The following is a 15,105-nucleotide window of genomic DNA, read 5'->3' on the forward strand; positions in this document are numbered from 1 at the left end:
ACGCTACCTAACAATACCGATATTCAATACAAAGGGTTAAAGAGCGAGCGTTCCCGTGATTCTTAAGAGTATTTTGATTAAGTTTTATTAATAATAACTATTAAAATGTTGTCTGTCGAAAAACATAGTATAAACATAAAAAAGGGTTATTAATTTTGCAAAAGACTTTTCCACTGAGCTGTAAAATTTTAACAGTATTTAACACTTGACTTTTATGTATTCTACGCAAGAGGGTTTAATTAAATTAAGCGTATATTATATTGATTCTACTAGGTTTAAGAGCGGTTTTCATAACATCAATACGTTATATGTAAATGGCCCCCTATTAAAATTTGTATTGATTACTTTTATAATAAATAAAAATAGCATATATAACTTGTGAATATTTCCTTGAAAGTAAAGCTAATTAACCAATAAAATTTAACTTTATTACTGACCCATTTTCTTATAAAAACATTAGTTTATTGTTTATATTATTAAAACACAACATTGATTTACAGGACACATAACTTGAACAAAACACAACTAAAACCATTGTCAAAAGTGACTTGTAAATGCAATACAATTTATAAATAACACCTAAGCGTTGAGCAGCCATATGTTTTTGGTAACATTGGTGTAAAATTGGATGTGGTTAAGGGGAGCTGTATGCAATAAACCTTATAAACAACAAATACTTTCTATGTTTTGTAATCAGGACAAATTGGCGGATGTTAGCAGCAATTTTTCTAAACATTTTTGGTCGAAGGTCAACTTCTAAAAAATTGCTCGATTGCTTTTATCATGAACACAGCTGAACCAAGAGCAATGCAATTGTGTAAAGTTTTTCTATATCGATCATCTTTTCTAACTAAAACAACTGGTGATGCATTGGTTAAGTTTTGTACATTTAATTGTGAAAGTTCTCTACTATTGACAGTTACTTGGTATTTGCAACAAGGGTCAAACTGCCATGATATTCCATATAAAGCAGCGCAACTCATACTTAAAACAGCGGTTGGTGCACCAATATAAAAACCAGCAGATGTACTATCAGGTAGAATGTGAGGCAAAACAATTGATGCAATACCAGAAAGTACAGCAGTTTTGTGCAAACAGTTTCCAACTCGGATCCATCGGCTTGTTTCTTCCCCTATAAAAAATCATAATTGGATTTTAAATAGCAAATCTTATGGGTTTTTATTATATATAAAAAAAAAAAATTTAGCAGTTAAAAAAAATCACCAAAATTTGTATATAGCAGTTTAATATATTACCTAGTTTGGTAGGCTCAATAACTATGTAGTTATCATGGGCTTCTAATGCGCATTCTAACTCATATTCAAACCGTTCTTGAGAATTAACTCCATCATAAACTTCACGAATAACAGTTGTTGTACACTCTGGTGCCTTTTTAACAATTTCGTTTTTATCTACAGTTGCGTCCATTCCGTCCAGCTTCACTTCGACTTTATGAAGCAACCATTTCATAACTTTTAATTACGAAAAGTCGGCTTGTAGCATTACCTACTGCCTACTATCCAGCTTATTTTACTATTGATTTTCTGGCTGGGCTTGTCACCGAGAAAATCGACAGCAATTGCGGCCCTAACCCAAAAACGTTAACCACCCGACTCTAGATTCTAATCAATAACAAAAAAATTGTTCACAGTCTTACAATATTAAAAATAGTTTATCAATCACGTAAATATTTCGTAATAGTTTACGTTTTCTTAGACCGAGTGACATGCAGTTGACCTTAATCGGTCACAAATATAACAAATTTGTGACAGTTAAATTGCACAGAGTTGCCATGTAGTCAATACTCCTATTTTTATTCGATCTTGTAATTCTTTCTAGACTATATTTTTTGGCAAATATTACTACATTCGTTCTTTAATTTTTAAAATAAAATAGAAAAAGCATGTTTACCAATAAAATTACACATTTCAGATATCACAAAAAACTAGAAAAAAAACACTAATACCTAACGACACTTCTGTGTAGGAAAGCGCTTAGCATCTCCATCAATTCCAATGCCAAGGCTTTCCTAGCCTCAAACCAGACTTGATGCCGGTTCACACCGAACGACGAGAAAACCGTATGACCTGTTGGTGGCCTTGGACAATAAAATACAGCGTTGGCCACTGGGGTACCAAAAACAGAACATTATTAACCAGAATCAACTGATATTGATTCAACAAACAAAAGAAATACGTAAGAAACCCATTTTCACAGGCGCAATAATAACTTTCGTTCGGCGAACCGAAACAGTGCAAACTCGCTACCATCCCGTGCGGTTTAAACACCGTACAAAAGACTTATTGATATGAAAAAACTCATAGAGACTGTATTTATGTATATTTAAATATATACAGGTTATAAAGGGGACAAACAAATTAACCCCTTTATTCAAGGACAAGTCTAACGCCCATAAGGCAGTTAGACGCTCTAAATTTATTCGTTATTATATTGAACATGGTCCAATTGTATATTTTTCGCGTGCCCTTGTAAAACATTGTCGCTATTTGTTATGTAGAGCCAGTGGAAGCTGTGCCTAATTTCCTGTTCAGTCGTACTGATTATTCTATAGATTTCATAGAATAAGGGTTAATAGTGTAACCCTTTTGATGTAAAAATGTGGATTGACAGTTGTCCGTTTTTGTTTTTTTCCTGCGCGATTTTATTTTCTGACAGTTAGTATATTTTTTTGGTTCCTAAAACACACACCTATTTTTACTTTGCCAAGTTTTAATTTAGAATTAGTTAACAGTTAAATACCATTATAAAGGATGTAGTCGATATACGAAAGACGTTTCTTTGTGTGTAATGTACTCGTAATTATGTTTATCGCTATGTATGTAACCTAGAAACCAGACTTTTGTAGTGTGTACGTGTAATACCGTTTTGTATATGTGTAATGTAATTTTCGGGATAATGATGTGATGAACGTGCTTGATTAATAAATAGATGTTGTCTGTAGATTCGGTTTGCTATTTTTGATCATTTCTAACGGGTCTTAAACCCTATTTTAGACATTAGAGACTTATACTTTATACGTTATTGCCATATTATTTGGATAAGAGCACCCTTAGGAGTCGATACTTTTTATGATTAGATTTTTCTTGACCTCAGTCCCTACAGATATGGTGAGTTCCCGACAGTGATTAAAATTAAATATACGGTTTGTAGGGCCTGTTTAATTGTGATAATGCGACCTTCCGATTTGTGAGTCTGTTTACCTTAGTTTTTTTGTTTTTGTGTAATCGCATTTAGAGTAGATGGAAGTTCAGTTTTAAGCAGAGCAGCGCAGAGAGTTTTATTTTAGTTGATAAGTTTTGATTATATTGTTTTGTGTAGTACCTATTATCACAGAAGAACTTTGGTGAGTATTCCGTACAGTTATACGATTTTAATTTTTATTGTGTTCGTACTTAATTTGCGCGTGTTTGTATTTTTCTTATTCACCTTTAGCTGAGATACGTAATACCAGTCATTCCACATTTGAACATAACCATCATTTAGTTATAGAAACCAGGACCACTTAATTTTTCCCGGCACTGACACCCGATTTTTTTAATCTATACTCCGGCTACCCGATATTCCACACAGACATTTTTATGTTTCTTTTTTGCCTTCCCTTATTTTTAATGATGTGAATTTATGGTTTAAAGTGATACCCAGGCTTGTGTAGAAGCAAGAATTGTAGAAAGCCGTCTACGCCTTTATATCAAACGGTGAAGTGTGTGAATTTCACACGAGATGAGACAACCTTGAGTCTCATCCGGCACCTTTTCTTTTAAAAGTTGCCGACTTAAATTACCCTTGTTCTCGAGCAACGCGACGACATGTTGCTTGTAACACTCGCGGACAACGCGTCTGATTCCCACAGTGAGAAAATTAAGTGATCCCGGGCCCGGGACGACAAGTAACAGACGCCCTGAAGATAGTCAGGCGCTGATAAACGAATTATTAGGCGAGAAAATCGCTAGTTTAACCCAAGAGGTGAGGCAAATAGCCCCTCGAAATACTAATGGCTTGGTACAGTCACGCCCTCTTAGTTACAGCAGGCAAAACGCCCTGCAAAATGCTGGTACGCCCCAAGTAGCAGCCCGGCCTTTACCTCAAAGGCGACATAACAGTTCAGGATATTGTTATGCCCACTATCGTTATGGTGACAACGCTTACAGTTGTACCCCACCCTGTAGCTACCTATCAAAAAACTTTCGAGATCCCATGATTCGCAAGTGAGTCATGGGGCCATAAAATCAGTCTTACATTACCAAGATGTAAACCATATCAATAACACCCTTTTATATGTGTTCGATCTTAAATTTTATCGTTACTTTCCTATTGACTCCGGCTCCAATCACAATTTAATGCCTAAACCCTTCGGGCGACAGAACTCAGTCATCCAATATCTTTTAGCAGCAAACGGGACCCCCATCCCCGTTTATGGAAAACAAGATTTGACCCTTGACTTTGGTATGACTGTAAACTTTACAGCCGAGTTTCTTTATACTTCTATAGACACTCACATTATAGGTAGCTACTTTTTGTTCGAACACTCTTTAGCTATAGACTTTCGTAATAAACGATTAACTCATACTCTTTCGCAACAATCTTGCGAACTCTTTAATTCTTCACTTTCCAACCCAGGGCGAAAAGCCCTTACTGGTCAGGAACGAGTTAAAGCTGTACCGAACCCAGTCCACCCGGTGCATTCTTTACGGGACACAGATGGAAGAAGGACCGACAAACTACCGACCACAGAGGAAAGCCGGTCTGAGAATTTTGTCACTATGGACACATTTGAGGAATGTGAGGAGCTAGCGGATGAGACGTCATCTTCTTTTTCTCACATCCCAAATTCCTCTCATGTTATAGTACCGCAATTTTCATCAGGGGTACCACGGGTAAGTTCCTCGATACCATGGACCGACAACGTACGTGTAAACGCGGATTCGTTTCAAACCACACGTCTCCCTGCAAACAATGCTAAGAAAACCCCCCCAAACCCAATAAGAAGTCTACGGATTCAAACCAACCCACAGTTCGTCCCGTCTCATTCAAATTCGACAGACATTTCCTATCCAGAAATTAGCGTTTATTTGAGGAAAATCGCAGACGATTTTCCTTGTCTATTGCAAAAAGAGTTTCGTAAAGGTTATTTATTGCACAATTTTTCGCATAAGATTGACACAGGGACATCGTTACCTGTGAATTGTAAAGCCCGCAGGCTTTTCCCAGAGAACTATAAAATAGTTGAGAAACAGCTCAACGAAATGCTCGACCAGGGCATTATAAGACTATCGTGTTCTGATTATTCAAGTCCTTTACATTTAGTAGAGAAGAAAGACAAAACACTCAGACTAGTCTGTGATTACCGAGCCTTAAAACGTGTTACCAAAAGAGACTCATTTAAAATGCCTAATATACACGATTTTACTGCTGAATTGGCAGGAATGACAATTTTTTCCCAGCTAGATTTAGCTAACGCCTACTATAACGTAGCCGTACACCCGGACGATATACATAAAACATGTATACGGACGAATATAATGACTTTTGAGTAGTTGGTGTTACCCTTTGGTTTATGTAAGAGTGCTGCTTCTTTTGTAAAATTTATGTTTTTTGTATTAAAAATGTGTTTGTGTGTATGGACGACATTTAGATCAAAGCCATCTGAGTTTTCCCAAACGAGGCAATCAAAGTAGGACGACTGCACAAAAAACAACTTCATTTTTATGTCGGTAACATTATTTAAAAATTTTAAGTATGAGAGATTATTTTCTTTTCGTTAAATTACTTGATCAGTTTGTATTTTTTTTAGAATTATTTGTTAGTATGCTAAGGCCCACATCATTAAGATGAGGCCGACACTTAACCACATTGTTTATAAGAATTTTAGATTGCACAACTACACCACGGCTTCAACATCGTACGATAACAACCAATAGTTCACTTTCGGAGACATAAATAGTTTGGCAAAACAGATATCGAGATCAACTATAACGAACGAACAATTTTGCTTAATTTAATGGTCTTATCAGTTCCAAATCCCTTAAAGAAATATCTTTTATTACTAAACCCATAGTTTTTGCTTTACTTTTTATTAACTACTGATTATCCCAGTTCTAGGACCTAGTTTAACCGTGTACTCCTTGAGGTACTACTTTACTACTTTTAGAACCATATTACATAGGCGAGCTCAACGTTAAACAACAGAGGCAAGAACCAACCACTAGATGACCCAGCTCAAAATTAGGAGACACCTTTTTAAGCAAGGGGAGGATTGATTATGTTTTTATATTTTGTGTCGTAAAACGTCTACCAGACTTTCAATGTAGAATTAATGTAAAAATGTTGCCTTTGATATAATAATTGTAATGTATACTTACGTCCCTTTGCCAATGTTAATTTTACGCCAGTTTAAGTTTAACTATTTCAATATAATAACGACAATTTCATCATTTATTTTTCTGATCCTTGAACTGTTTTGCAGTAACCTCAATTCTCTTCTGACGGGTGGTAGTGTAGGAAAGCGCTTAGCATCTCCATCAATTCCAATGCCAAGGCTTTCCTAGCCTCAAACCAGACTTGATGCCGGTTCACACCGAACGACGAGAAAACCGTATGACCTGTTGGTGGCCTTGGACAATAAAATACAGCGTTGGCCACTGGGGTACCAAAAACAGAACATTATTAACCAGAATCAACTGATATTGATTCAACAAACAAAAGAAATACGTAAGAAACCCATTTTCACAGGCGCAATAATAACTTTCGTTCGGCGAACCGAAACAGTGCAAACTCGCTACCATCCCGTGCGGTTTAAACACCGTACAAAAGACTTATTGATATGAAAAAACTCATAGAGACTGTATTTATGTATATTTAAATATATACAGGTTATAAAGGGGACAAACAAATTAACCCCTTTATTCAAGGACAAGTCTAACGCCCATAAGGCAGTTAGACGCTCTAAATTTATTCGTTATTATATTGAACATGGTCCAATTGTATATTTTTCGCGTGCCCTTGTAAAACATTGTCGCTATTTGTTATGTAGAGCCAGTGGAAGCTGTGCCTAATTTCCTGTTCAGTCGTACTGATTATTCTATAGATTTCATAGAATAAGGGTTAATAGTGTAACCCTTTTGATGTAAAAATGTGGATTGACAGTTGTCCGTTTTTGTTTTTTTCCTGCGCGATTTTATTTTCTGACAGTTAGTATATTTTTTTGGTTCCTAAAACACACACCTATTTTTACTTTGCCAAGTTTTAATTTAGAATTAGTTAACAGTTAAATACCATTATAAAGGATGTAGTCGATATACGAAAGACGTTTCTTTGTGTGTAATGTACTCGTAATTATGTTTATCGCTATGTATGTAACCTAGAAACCAGACTTTTGTAGTGTGTACGTGTAATACCGTTTTGTATATGTGTAATGTAATTTTCGGGATAATGATGTGATGAACGTGCTTGATTAATAAATAGATGTTGTCTGTAGATTCGGTTTGCTATTTTTGATCATTTCTAACGGGTCTTAAACCCTATTTTAGACATTAGAGACTTATACTTTATACGTTATTGCCATATTATTTGGATAAGAGCACCCTTAGGAGTCGATACTTTTTATGATTAGATTTTTCTTGACCTCAGTCCCTACATCTGCACTTCTTCAACAACAAAAATAATTTACCAGCCCACTAATACTTTATACAAAGCAGTAAAATATATACATTTATTATTTTTATATATAAATATTGTGAAAGCAATGCTTTAATTTATTAATAGTTTTTAATATAAAAGGGTTAATAAACAATTTAATTCAGCAGATAACCAAACCATTTTACAAAAGTTTTGGTCAAGATGATTAACCATCTTCTTCAATTTTTCTTTTTAATTTGTTAGAGGATGATTGTTCAAGTTCTGTTGGAGATACTCCCAAAAATATAAATTCTGGAGAATCACTTTGACACTCTGTGGTAACAGTACATAAGTTATCAAACCCCAAAAATGTTTTACTACATTAGTTTAAAACACGTAAATTTTAAAGAAAAAAATTAGTAACCTTTTTTAGATTTATCCATGGTAACTAGAGGGGTTAAAAAATAATTGGAATCCGTTTTTTGGATTTCAAGCAAATCACCAATAGAATTTTCACTATCAGGACAAATCATAAGTGAATCAACATCGTTTGATGATATGGATTCTTTATCTTGTATACGTTTGAAAATTAGTATAATGACTTTTTTTTGTATATATCTTTACCTTGACGTGGGAAGTATACATAGAGTACCAACTTCAACCCAGTCTCGAGTTGCCTGTGGCAATTTTGGATATTATCGAAAGTAATTGCCTGATAATTACCCTGGTGATTAAGTGCTGGCTCAGCAGAAGTTTATGCCGTCTAAAGCATCTTACTTAAGAGCACTATAGCATAAGATCACAGGGGATCGAACCCAGGACCTCATGTAGTGTAGGAAGTGTTCCAACCGCTACACCACGCTGCCAGTATAGATTAAGGGTGTATGTTCATAAGCATAATTAATACTATTTTAACAAAACAAATAATTTGATATGTTTTACCTTCCTTATCAGCTTTTTCTTTTAACTTTAAATCACACTTGACCTGAGCTTCCAACTTTTCATATTGTTTGGAATATTTTCTCAAATATCTCTGACAGACAGATAATTATTAAACTATAAAATAATAAATATAACTGAATAGTAATATTGGTAAATTTAAATTTCCTACTAGTCTTTCAACTTTGTTTTCAGGATCGTGGATATTTGTCTTTGTCATTGGAGTTTCTCGCTGATTTAACCTTGTTTTGACATTTTCTTCTTTTTCAAATTCGGCAAGCAAAATTGATAATTCTCGGGGTTTTATTTTATCTTGTTCTGCTTGGTATTTGGCAAGAAAATCCTTGTGTCTTCTGCAAAGTTATATTTTAATAATATAGATAAATAAATTACCTAAACTATAAAACTAAAGCTATTTTAAATTGGAAGTATCAATTAAAAACACTAGTAAAATTTACTTTGATAACTCCTGTTTATTTCCTGTAGTGTTTAATCCAATGTCCTTCATTTTGTTTCTAAGATCTTTTATAGAGTATAGTTTGTAAACAAGCTTTGTAATAGAAGGAGTATCAAACCTTGATATAAAAGAAATTGTTGCAAATATTAAAAAGTATTTTTTTAAAACATTTAGCTTTTACGTTTTCTTTCTTTTTGGGTTGGCTCTTAAGCAATTCTTTTTTTCTTCCCTGTTAAGACACATATCCAGATGAATATTCATTCTTGTGGTTGTAACTTTGAGACCACAAACAGGGCAATCAGCAGCTAAACATTAATAACAAATTGTTAGGCATATTTAAATAGAGTTGGCTTCAATAAATTGACAAACTATTTAAAGATACTACCATCACTTAGAATTGTTAAATGATTCTGATCATCTTGAATATTTAGGTTTATTTCTGTATCAACTTTGTCTTCCGCCATGTTGTTATTTTGTTCACCTTCATTATTTTGTAATGTCTTGTCATTTAATATCTTAGTATTCTTATCACCAACCACGTTAGATTGATCAATATTTGTGTCTAAGTCATTAGTACAAAACATATCTCTGCTGTCAGTAGGTATGCCTAATTCTGTCACATGTAGATTTTCATCAAGGGTTGGGGAGAAACCTTGGGATTGACTCTCAACAAGCATTGATAACTTAAATTCTGGAGTCTCCTTCTCCGATTCGGATTGATTTGATTGAATTGAAATATTGGATGTAGATAAATTGAATTTATTATTTGGTGTTATGTTATGAAATGGGTTTTTGTTTTGGCCGTCTTCTAGCTTAAAATTCTGCAAAGTATACATTAAAAATAAACTATAATAATACAAATTATATAGTATATTTTGTATACAAATTTAAATCTAATTACCACATTGGATCCAAAACTTTCTTCTTTATTAAACTTTTTTAAACAGCCTCTACAAAAACAGAAAAACTTTTGTAATGATGCCTTTAAACCTTTTTTTAATGAATTAAAATACCTTAATTCTATAAACTGGTGCAACAATGATTCTAAGGCACGATTTGGAAATAGATTTGTTTGTGATGCATCCTAAAATATAAACATGTATTTACCTTATGTATTTAATTCTTAAATCTTGTATAATTTTTAAACATGATAAAATCATAAACAATTGGTAATAAACCTTATTGCCAAATAACATGTCATGCAACTTAAGATATTTCAAACCAAACATTTTAAGATTCTACTTACAATTCCACATACTGGGCACTCTAGTTTTAGTAAAAAATATTTTCTTATGCATAAAGAGCAAACTAAAAATATCAATTAAAAAATATGTTAAATCAAAAATTCATTAAGTCAATGGACATTTTACGATTTAACTAATTAACAATTAAAGTTGTGAACACATGCACAAAAATTACACTTACAATTGTGTGAACATAGGTTAATCATGACCGGTGTCTTAAAAGGTTCCTTGCATATTGCGCAATTTAAGGAATCCTCCATTTGCTGTAGATAAAAAGTTAAGCAATAGTCAGATAGTAAAATGCTAGTTTGCAAAGAACTGAAAGAAGCAGTATTATAGCCATTACAAATACTGAAATATACTACAAATTTTTAAACGTAACAATAAAGATTTTCCTACCTTAACGTACGTGTACCACGAATTAGTTTTACTCATTTTATTACTAACTTATCAACTTTGATTAAATAATAATACTGTGATCACGAATTTAGGAAAACGTGTTTGAACAACTAAGTATCTAAGCCGGGGGTTTTAATTATTGTATTTTGATTTTGTCCTCAAAAAATTAAAGCGGGTCAGATTTTTTATGATATGGCGCAACTTTTTTTTAAATGTCATTTTATGCATACAAAGCAACTTACCTTTTGGGTATCTTTTGTTATCTTTGGTCAATAAAAAGCTTTTTAAACGGCAATATAAAAATTGATTTATTACATTAATGTCACCAAGTTAATAAAAATATCTATAAATAAAACAAATACACAGCATGCCAACAAAATTTAAATAAATAACATGATGTGCAAAAAAAAACAGAAAAAGAAAACGTTTAAAATAAAATAATAAAAAAACGATTAAAATTGGAGATCCCTGCCCAATCTGTCGATTTCTGTTATCAGAAAATCCACATCGTGTTTTGTCACTGCAGGATTGCTAATAATGTTTCGAAAAAAGTTAACGTTGTTGTCAAGTGGCTGATAGCCGACCATTAAAGTCCCGTTTTCCATCATTCGTGCTTTTATTGCCGGTGCAACCTATAGTAAATTAAAGGACGTAAAATATAAAATGTAACACCTTTATATTGATTTTAAACTGGTTACTTTATATGAAATAAGCATTTTGCAACTTTAAAAGGGGTTTTATTTTTTATTAAGTTAGATGTAATGCTACATTTTAAAGTTTTTTATATACCTTTTGCAACTTTTCGTTTTCAACTGTTTTGTTGACAGTACGCATCGAAATAGGAATGTACCAAAAACAAACGTTGGCGTAGACAGGCTTAAAAAGAATTAAATAAAGATTATTGATATTATTGATTTCTGTTAGCCTATAGGATTACATTATTGGTATAAAAATTTAAACAAACCTTATTCATAACCATTTTAAAACCATCTGTTTTGTTGATTTTTTCGACCAAGTATCTAAAAATTTAAACAGCCAAATAAAAATAAAGCAGTCAAAGTTTAAGTCTATTCTCTTTTATCCCTGCGTAAAATAGTTCTTACCTTGATAACTCAATGCATTTATCAACATGATTTTCGAATCCAATATCTCCCTAAAAACATAATTGTTTTTGTTTAAATAAACTTGCCAACGAGCTTTAATTTGATGTATTTATTAAAGCAGCGACGTGCAAATTTTACCTTTGCTCTCCAGGCGAGCCATAATTTAAATACGTCGACGTGGCGACCACATTGGATTGTTTTGTCACCAGTGTCATATGTGACGTCATAATGTTTATCTTGCTGAAAAAGATAGTCCGCATTCATGCTATTACAAGCTTCCAAGGCGCCCTAAAAATAATTTAATTTTAACACCCCGTCTTGCCTAACAAGTTAAAGAAAACGAATTGTTTAGGGACCGCCATGGCAAGGTGTATTTTTTACGCATCGGGTTATCTTTGATTACCTTTTCTCTGATAAGCAAAGCAGAACATTGCAGAACTATTCCCATCATTTTGTGCGGGTTCCATGTCACAGAGTCAGCTAATTCGATTCCCTTTATAAGGTGGCGATGTTTGCGCGACATTAACACACCGCCGCCCCACGCTGCCTAAATCAAATTTAAATTTAACAAGTTTATGTAAAAAAAATATTACTATGGTAAAAAAAACATAAAATTATTTCTTGATAAAGTAATATTACTGTTCTGCCTTAAACCAAATATAACATACATCAACATGGAACCATATATTGTATTTTTTGCATGTTTGTGCAATCTCTGGTATTGGGTCAAATGCCCCAAGAACTGTTGTTCCTGCAGTTGCTGTCACATAAAATGGAACCTGTCCGCTATTTTTAGCTATCTGGATTTTCGCTTCTAGATCGCTTACTTGCATTCGTCCGCTGTATAAAATAAAATAGCAAAGCATAACTATTTATATAATTTGTTAAAGAAATAATGTTTTTTAAATGTAGGCCTGTTTATGGTTTAAATAATATTATGTTTTGTTTAAAAATATGTCATTTATTTGCTTACAATTCATCTACTTCAACGACGATGCAATTTTTCATTCCAATTCCCAAAATGGCCGCTGGTCGTTTATTCGAATAATGTGCCTAAAAATTAAAAAATTAAATTATTAATATTTTAAGTTATTCATATTTAAAAATAAAGTTATTAATATAGAGTTATACTAACATGTTTAGATTGAAACATCACAAGATCTGGAGCGTTTCTCATTCCATTTTGTTTTATGTCAGGAATAACACGGTGGCGTGCCAACATGGTTGCATACAGGTTGTTGACTGTACCACCTAAAAAACATTTAGAAAAAAAAACGCTTTTAGAAAAATTTGTAGTGTTTTTTGCAACAGGTTTTTTGGCATTTACAGTAAATAATTGTTAATGCCAAAGAATTTTACTCTATAAAACACAATTAAAATTCTTTTATTATAATTCTAACAAACCCTTTTTATACCTGGTGAAAATACTCCATCCCCATCTGACCAACCAATTATTTCTCTCATTCGTTTCAAAACAATATTTTCCATTAAAACAAACACTGGGGCAATCTCAAAGGTAAACCTGTAAACAACAACTGATTAATATTTTGATAAGACGCGTCGAAATATTTTAATACAAAGGTAATTTGATTTTTATTGCATATTAAGAATTTCCATGAAATTTAATCATGTTCCTTACATATTTGTATTTGCTGTAGCTGTTATCCATTCTGCAGCTAAAGATACAATATCTAGCCCGCTGCTCAGCTGATTAAAAAATCTTGGATGTCCTGAAATTATTTTAAAACATCAAATTAAAATATTTTAAAAATCCCTAATAAATTGGCTTGCTTAGAGGAATTACGAGTTTTAATAGTGGTGTGAAATAAATTAAAAATCAATGTAATAAAAAATTAATAACTCGTCATATTGAATATTTGAATTCTTAATTATATATAATGTCCCATGCAACGATTATTATTGATTTTTTTTAATTTAAATTATTTTTAAACGTTATGATTTTTATTATATTTCTGATATAGCTAGCCCCTGAAGATGCTGTTTGCAAAAATCAAAAACCTGTTTTAACTCCGTATTTTAAAGTATCTCGACAATCAACCAAAATTTGTTCCAACGACTCAACATCCCCTGTTATCTCCAGTGAAAACCCTAAAATTACAAATGAACAATTATACTTTTTCACACTTGACCATTCTGGGGAAAGTAAAAAGTTTGGGGAAAGTAAAAAGTAAATACCTTCATTTCCTTGCAAAAACTGGTGAGGGTGATGAAAGTCTAATACCTTTGATTTTCTGTTGAATGTGTTAAATATATACTTTAACAAAATGTCGAAAACTTCTTTCAAAAATTCTTCTGTAATTTTTTTATCTTTGCTGTAGGGTACTAAATCTAAAAAGTCAACAAAAAAATTATTTTTTTACTCATTTTAAAACATGTAAGGTTGCTATAAAATTTTATTAGTTATTTAAAAATATACCTTTAACTTTAGAAATACCGAAATTAATCGCTGTTTTGCTTTCCCGTGATTCTTCGATCAAAGAATTACTCTCTTTGGCAAGCTGATTCGACATAGCTATAACTAGGCAGTAAATTTGATAAAAAAAATATTACTAAAGTTTAGATCACGCTTTAAAAACACATTTTAAAATCGGGATGTTTTGTTATATACCGCTTTAAAGAACAAAAAAAAAGTTTATTTAACAAAATAATATAACAAATTTATTTTGCAAGCCTTTCGTTTTAAGATTTTAGTTTTCTACATTTATTTGTTTACCGTGTTGTACATATTCCAAACTGCAACTTCTTGCTCTGGAAAATCGGTTTGACTTTTTATCCATTTCTTTATACTTGATAATATATAAATCGTAATATTAATTTTACACTGAAAATAAAGTGACTAAAACTATTTTATCCTGAAGTAAGTAGTAAATACTAAAATTATTTAATCTGGAATTAAATTTAACGTAGGTGTTTACATAAAAACGTCTGATAGTATTGTGCCCACTGAATAAAATTACTATGTCACATTGCTTTAACGCTATAAGATTGGCCTACACACTGTTCAATACACTTAAAATGTTTTTAAAATACAACTACGTTTTCTATATAAGAGATATGAATACCGAATTAACACGTCATATCACCCATAAAATTTTGATTTACGCGACTTAAAAAGCAATTTCGCACGAGACTAAGCATTTGGCTAATAACGTGGATTATGTTTTGATAGATGAGTTATTTTAACAAACACAGAAAATTAATCCCTCAAGATTTAAAACAAATTATGCTAAAAATACCTTTGTTTGTACTTTTTTCAGTTATGATTACAAAGTATCGATGTTAAATCGACCGTTTGATTACTTATTTA

The 15,105-nt window shown here is 32.4% G+C and overlaps 3 protein-coding genes across 3 annotated transcripts; all 3 read right to left on the minus strand.

Annotated features, from left to right (window-relative positions):
- Window positions 1–446: 446 nt before the first annotated feature.
- LOC145741903 (transmembrane protein 11, mitochondrial-like) lies at window positions 447–1,707 on the minus strand. Its single transcript, XM_082559582.1, has 2 exons — window positions 1,257–1,707; window positions 447–1,132 (listed from the first exon to the last, which is right to left on the minus strand). Exons 1-2 carry the CDS (start codon window positions 1,468–1,470, stop codon window positions 750–752), a joined length of 597 nt encoding a protein of 198 aa, XP_082415708.1. The 5' UTR covers window positions 1,471–1,707; the 3' UTR covers window positions 447–749.
- A 6,097-nt stretch (window positions 1,708–7,804) lies between these two features.
- LOC145743356 (E3 ubiquitin-protein ligase RAD18-like) lies at window positions 7,805–10,795 on the minus strand. The gene is made up of 12 exons (XM_082561297.1): window positions 10,675–10,795; window positions 10,457–10,538; window positions 10,278–10,339; window positions 10,045–10,115; window positions 9,933–9,981; window positions 9,417–9,852; window positions 9,213–9,336; window positions 9,033–9,149; window positions 8,747–8,927; window positions 8,578–8,668; window positions 8,060–8,206; window positions 7,805–7,968 (listed from the first exon to the last, which is right to left on the minus strand). Exons 1-12 carry the CDS (start codon window positions 10,708–10,710, stop codon window positions 7,862–7,864), a joined length of 1,503 nt encoding a protein of 500 aa, XP_082417423.1. The 5' UTR covers window positions 10,711–10,795; the 3' UTR covers window positions 7,805–7,861.
- A 331-nt stretch (window positions 10,796–11,126) lies between these two features.
- LOC145742233 (glutamate decarboxylase 1-like) lies at window positions 11,127–14,647 on the minus strand. Its single transcript, XM_082560017.1, has 15 exons — window positions 14,512–14,647; window positions 14,215–14,316; window positions 13,974–14,126; window positions 13,797–13,886; window positions 13,417–13,507; window positions 13,193–13,299; window positions 12,913–13,028; window positions 12,751–12,830; window positions 12,446–12,617; window positions 12,181–12,324; window positions 11,916–12,065; window positions 11,778–11,827; window positions 11,639–11,693; window positions 11,464–11,550; window positions 11,127–11,306 (listed from the first exon to the last, which is right to left on the minus strand). The coding sequence occupies exons 1-15, from the start codon at window positions 14,573–14,575 to the stop codon at window positions 11,127–11,129; spliced, it is 1,641 nt and encodes a 546-aa protein (XP_082416143.1). The 5' UTR covers window positions 14,576–14,647.
- Window positions 14,648–15,105: the final 458 nt, after the last annotated feature.

The sequence above is a fragment of the Corella eumyota genome, chromosome 2, assembly GCF_963082875.1.
Source record: "Corella eumyota chromosome 2, kaCorEumy4.1, whole genome shotgun sequence".
NCBI classification, from domain to species: Eukaryota; Metazoa; Chordata; class Ascidiacea; order Phlebobranchia; family Corellidae; genus Corella; species Corella eumyota.

Bases quoted from the DNA above. Each gene is read 5' to 3' on its own strand.
- LOC145743356 (XM_082561297.1), bottom strand. From the start codon at position 10,710: ATGAGTAAAACTAATTCGTGGTACACGTACGTTAAG. The intron at 10,340-10,456 runs GTAAGTGTAATT...TGATATTTTTAG, and splicing joins TAACCTATGTTCACACAATT to TTTGCTCTTTATGCATAAGA. The intron at 7,969-8,059 runs GTTACTAATTTT...CTGTTACCACAG, and splicing joins CATGGATAAATCTAAAAAAG to AGTGTCAAAGTGATTCTCCA.
- LOC145741903 (XM_082559582.1), bottom strand. From the start codon at position 1,470: ATGAAATGGTTGCTTCATAAAGTCGAAGTGAAGCTGGACGGAATGGAC. The intron at 1,133-1,256 runs GTAATATATTAA...GATTTTTTATAG, and splicing joins TATTGAGCCTACCAAACTAG to GGGAAGAAACAAGCCGATGG.
- LOC145742233 (XM_082560017.1), bottom strand. From the start codon at position 14,575: ATGGATAAAAAGTCAAACCGATTTTCCAGAGCAAGAAGTTGCAGTTTG. The intron at 14,127-14,214 runs GTATATTTTTAA...TTGACTTTTTAG, and splicing joins CGGTATTTCTAAAGTTAAAG to ATTTAGTACCCTACAGCAAA. The intron at 11,694-11,777 runs GTAAGAACTATT...TTAAATTTTTAG, and splicing joins AAATGCATTGAGTTATCAAG to ATACTTGGTCGAAAAAATCA.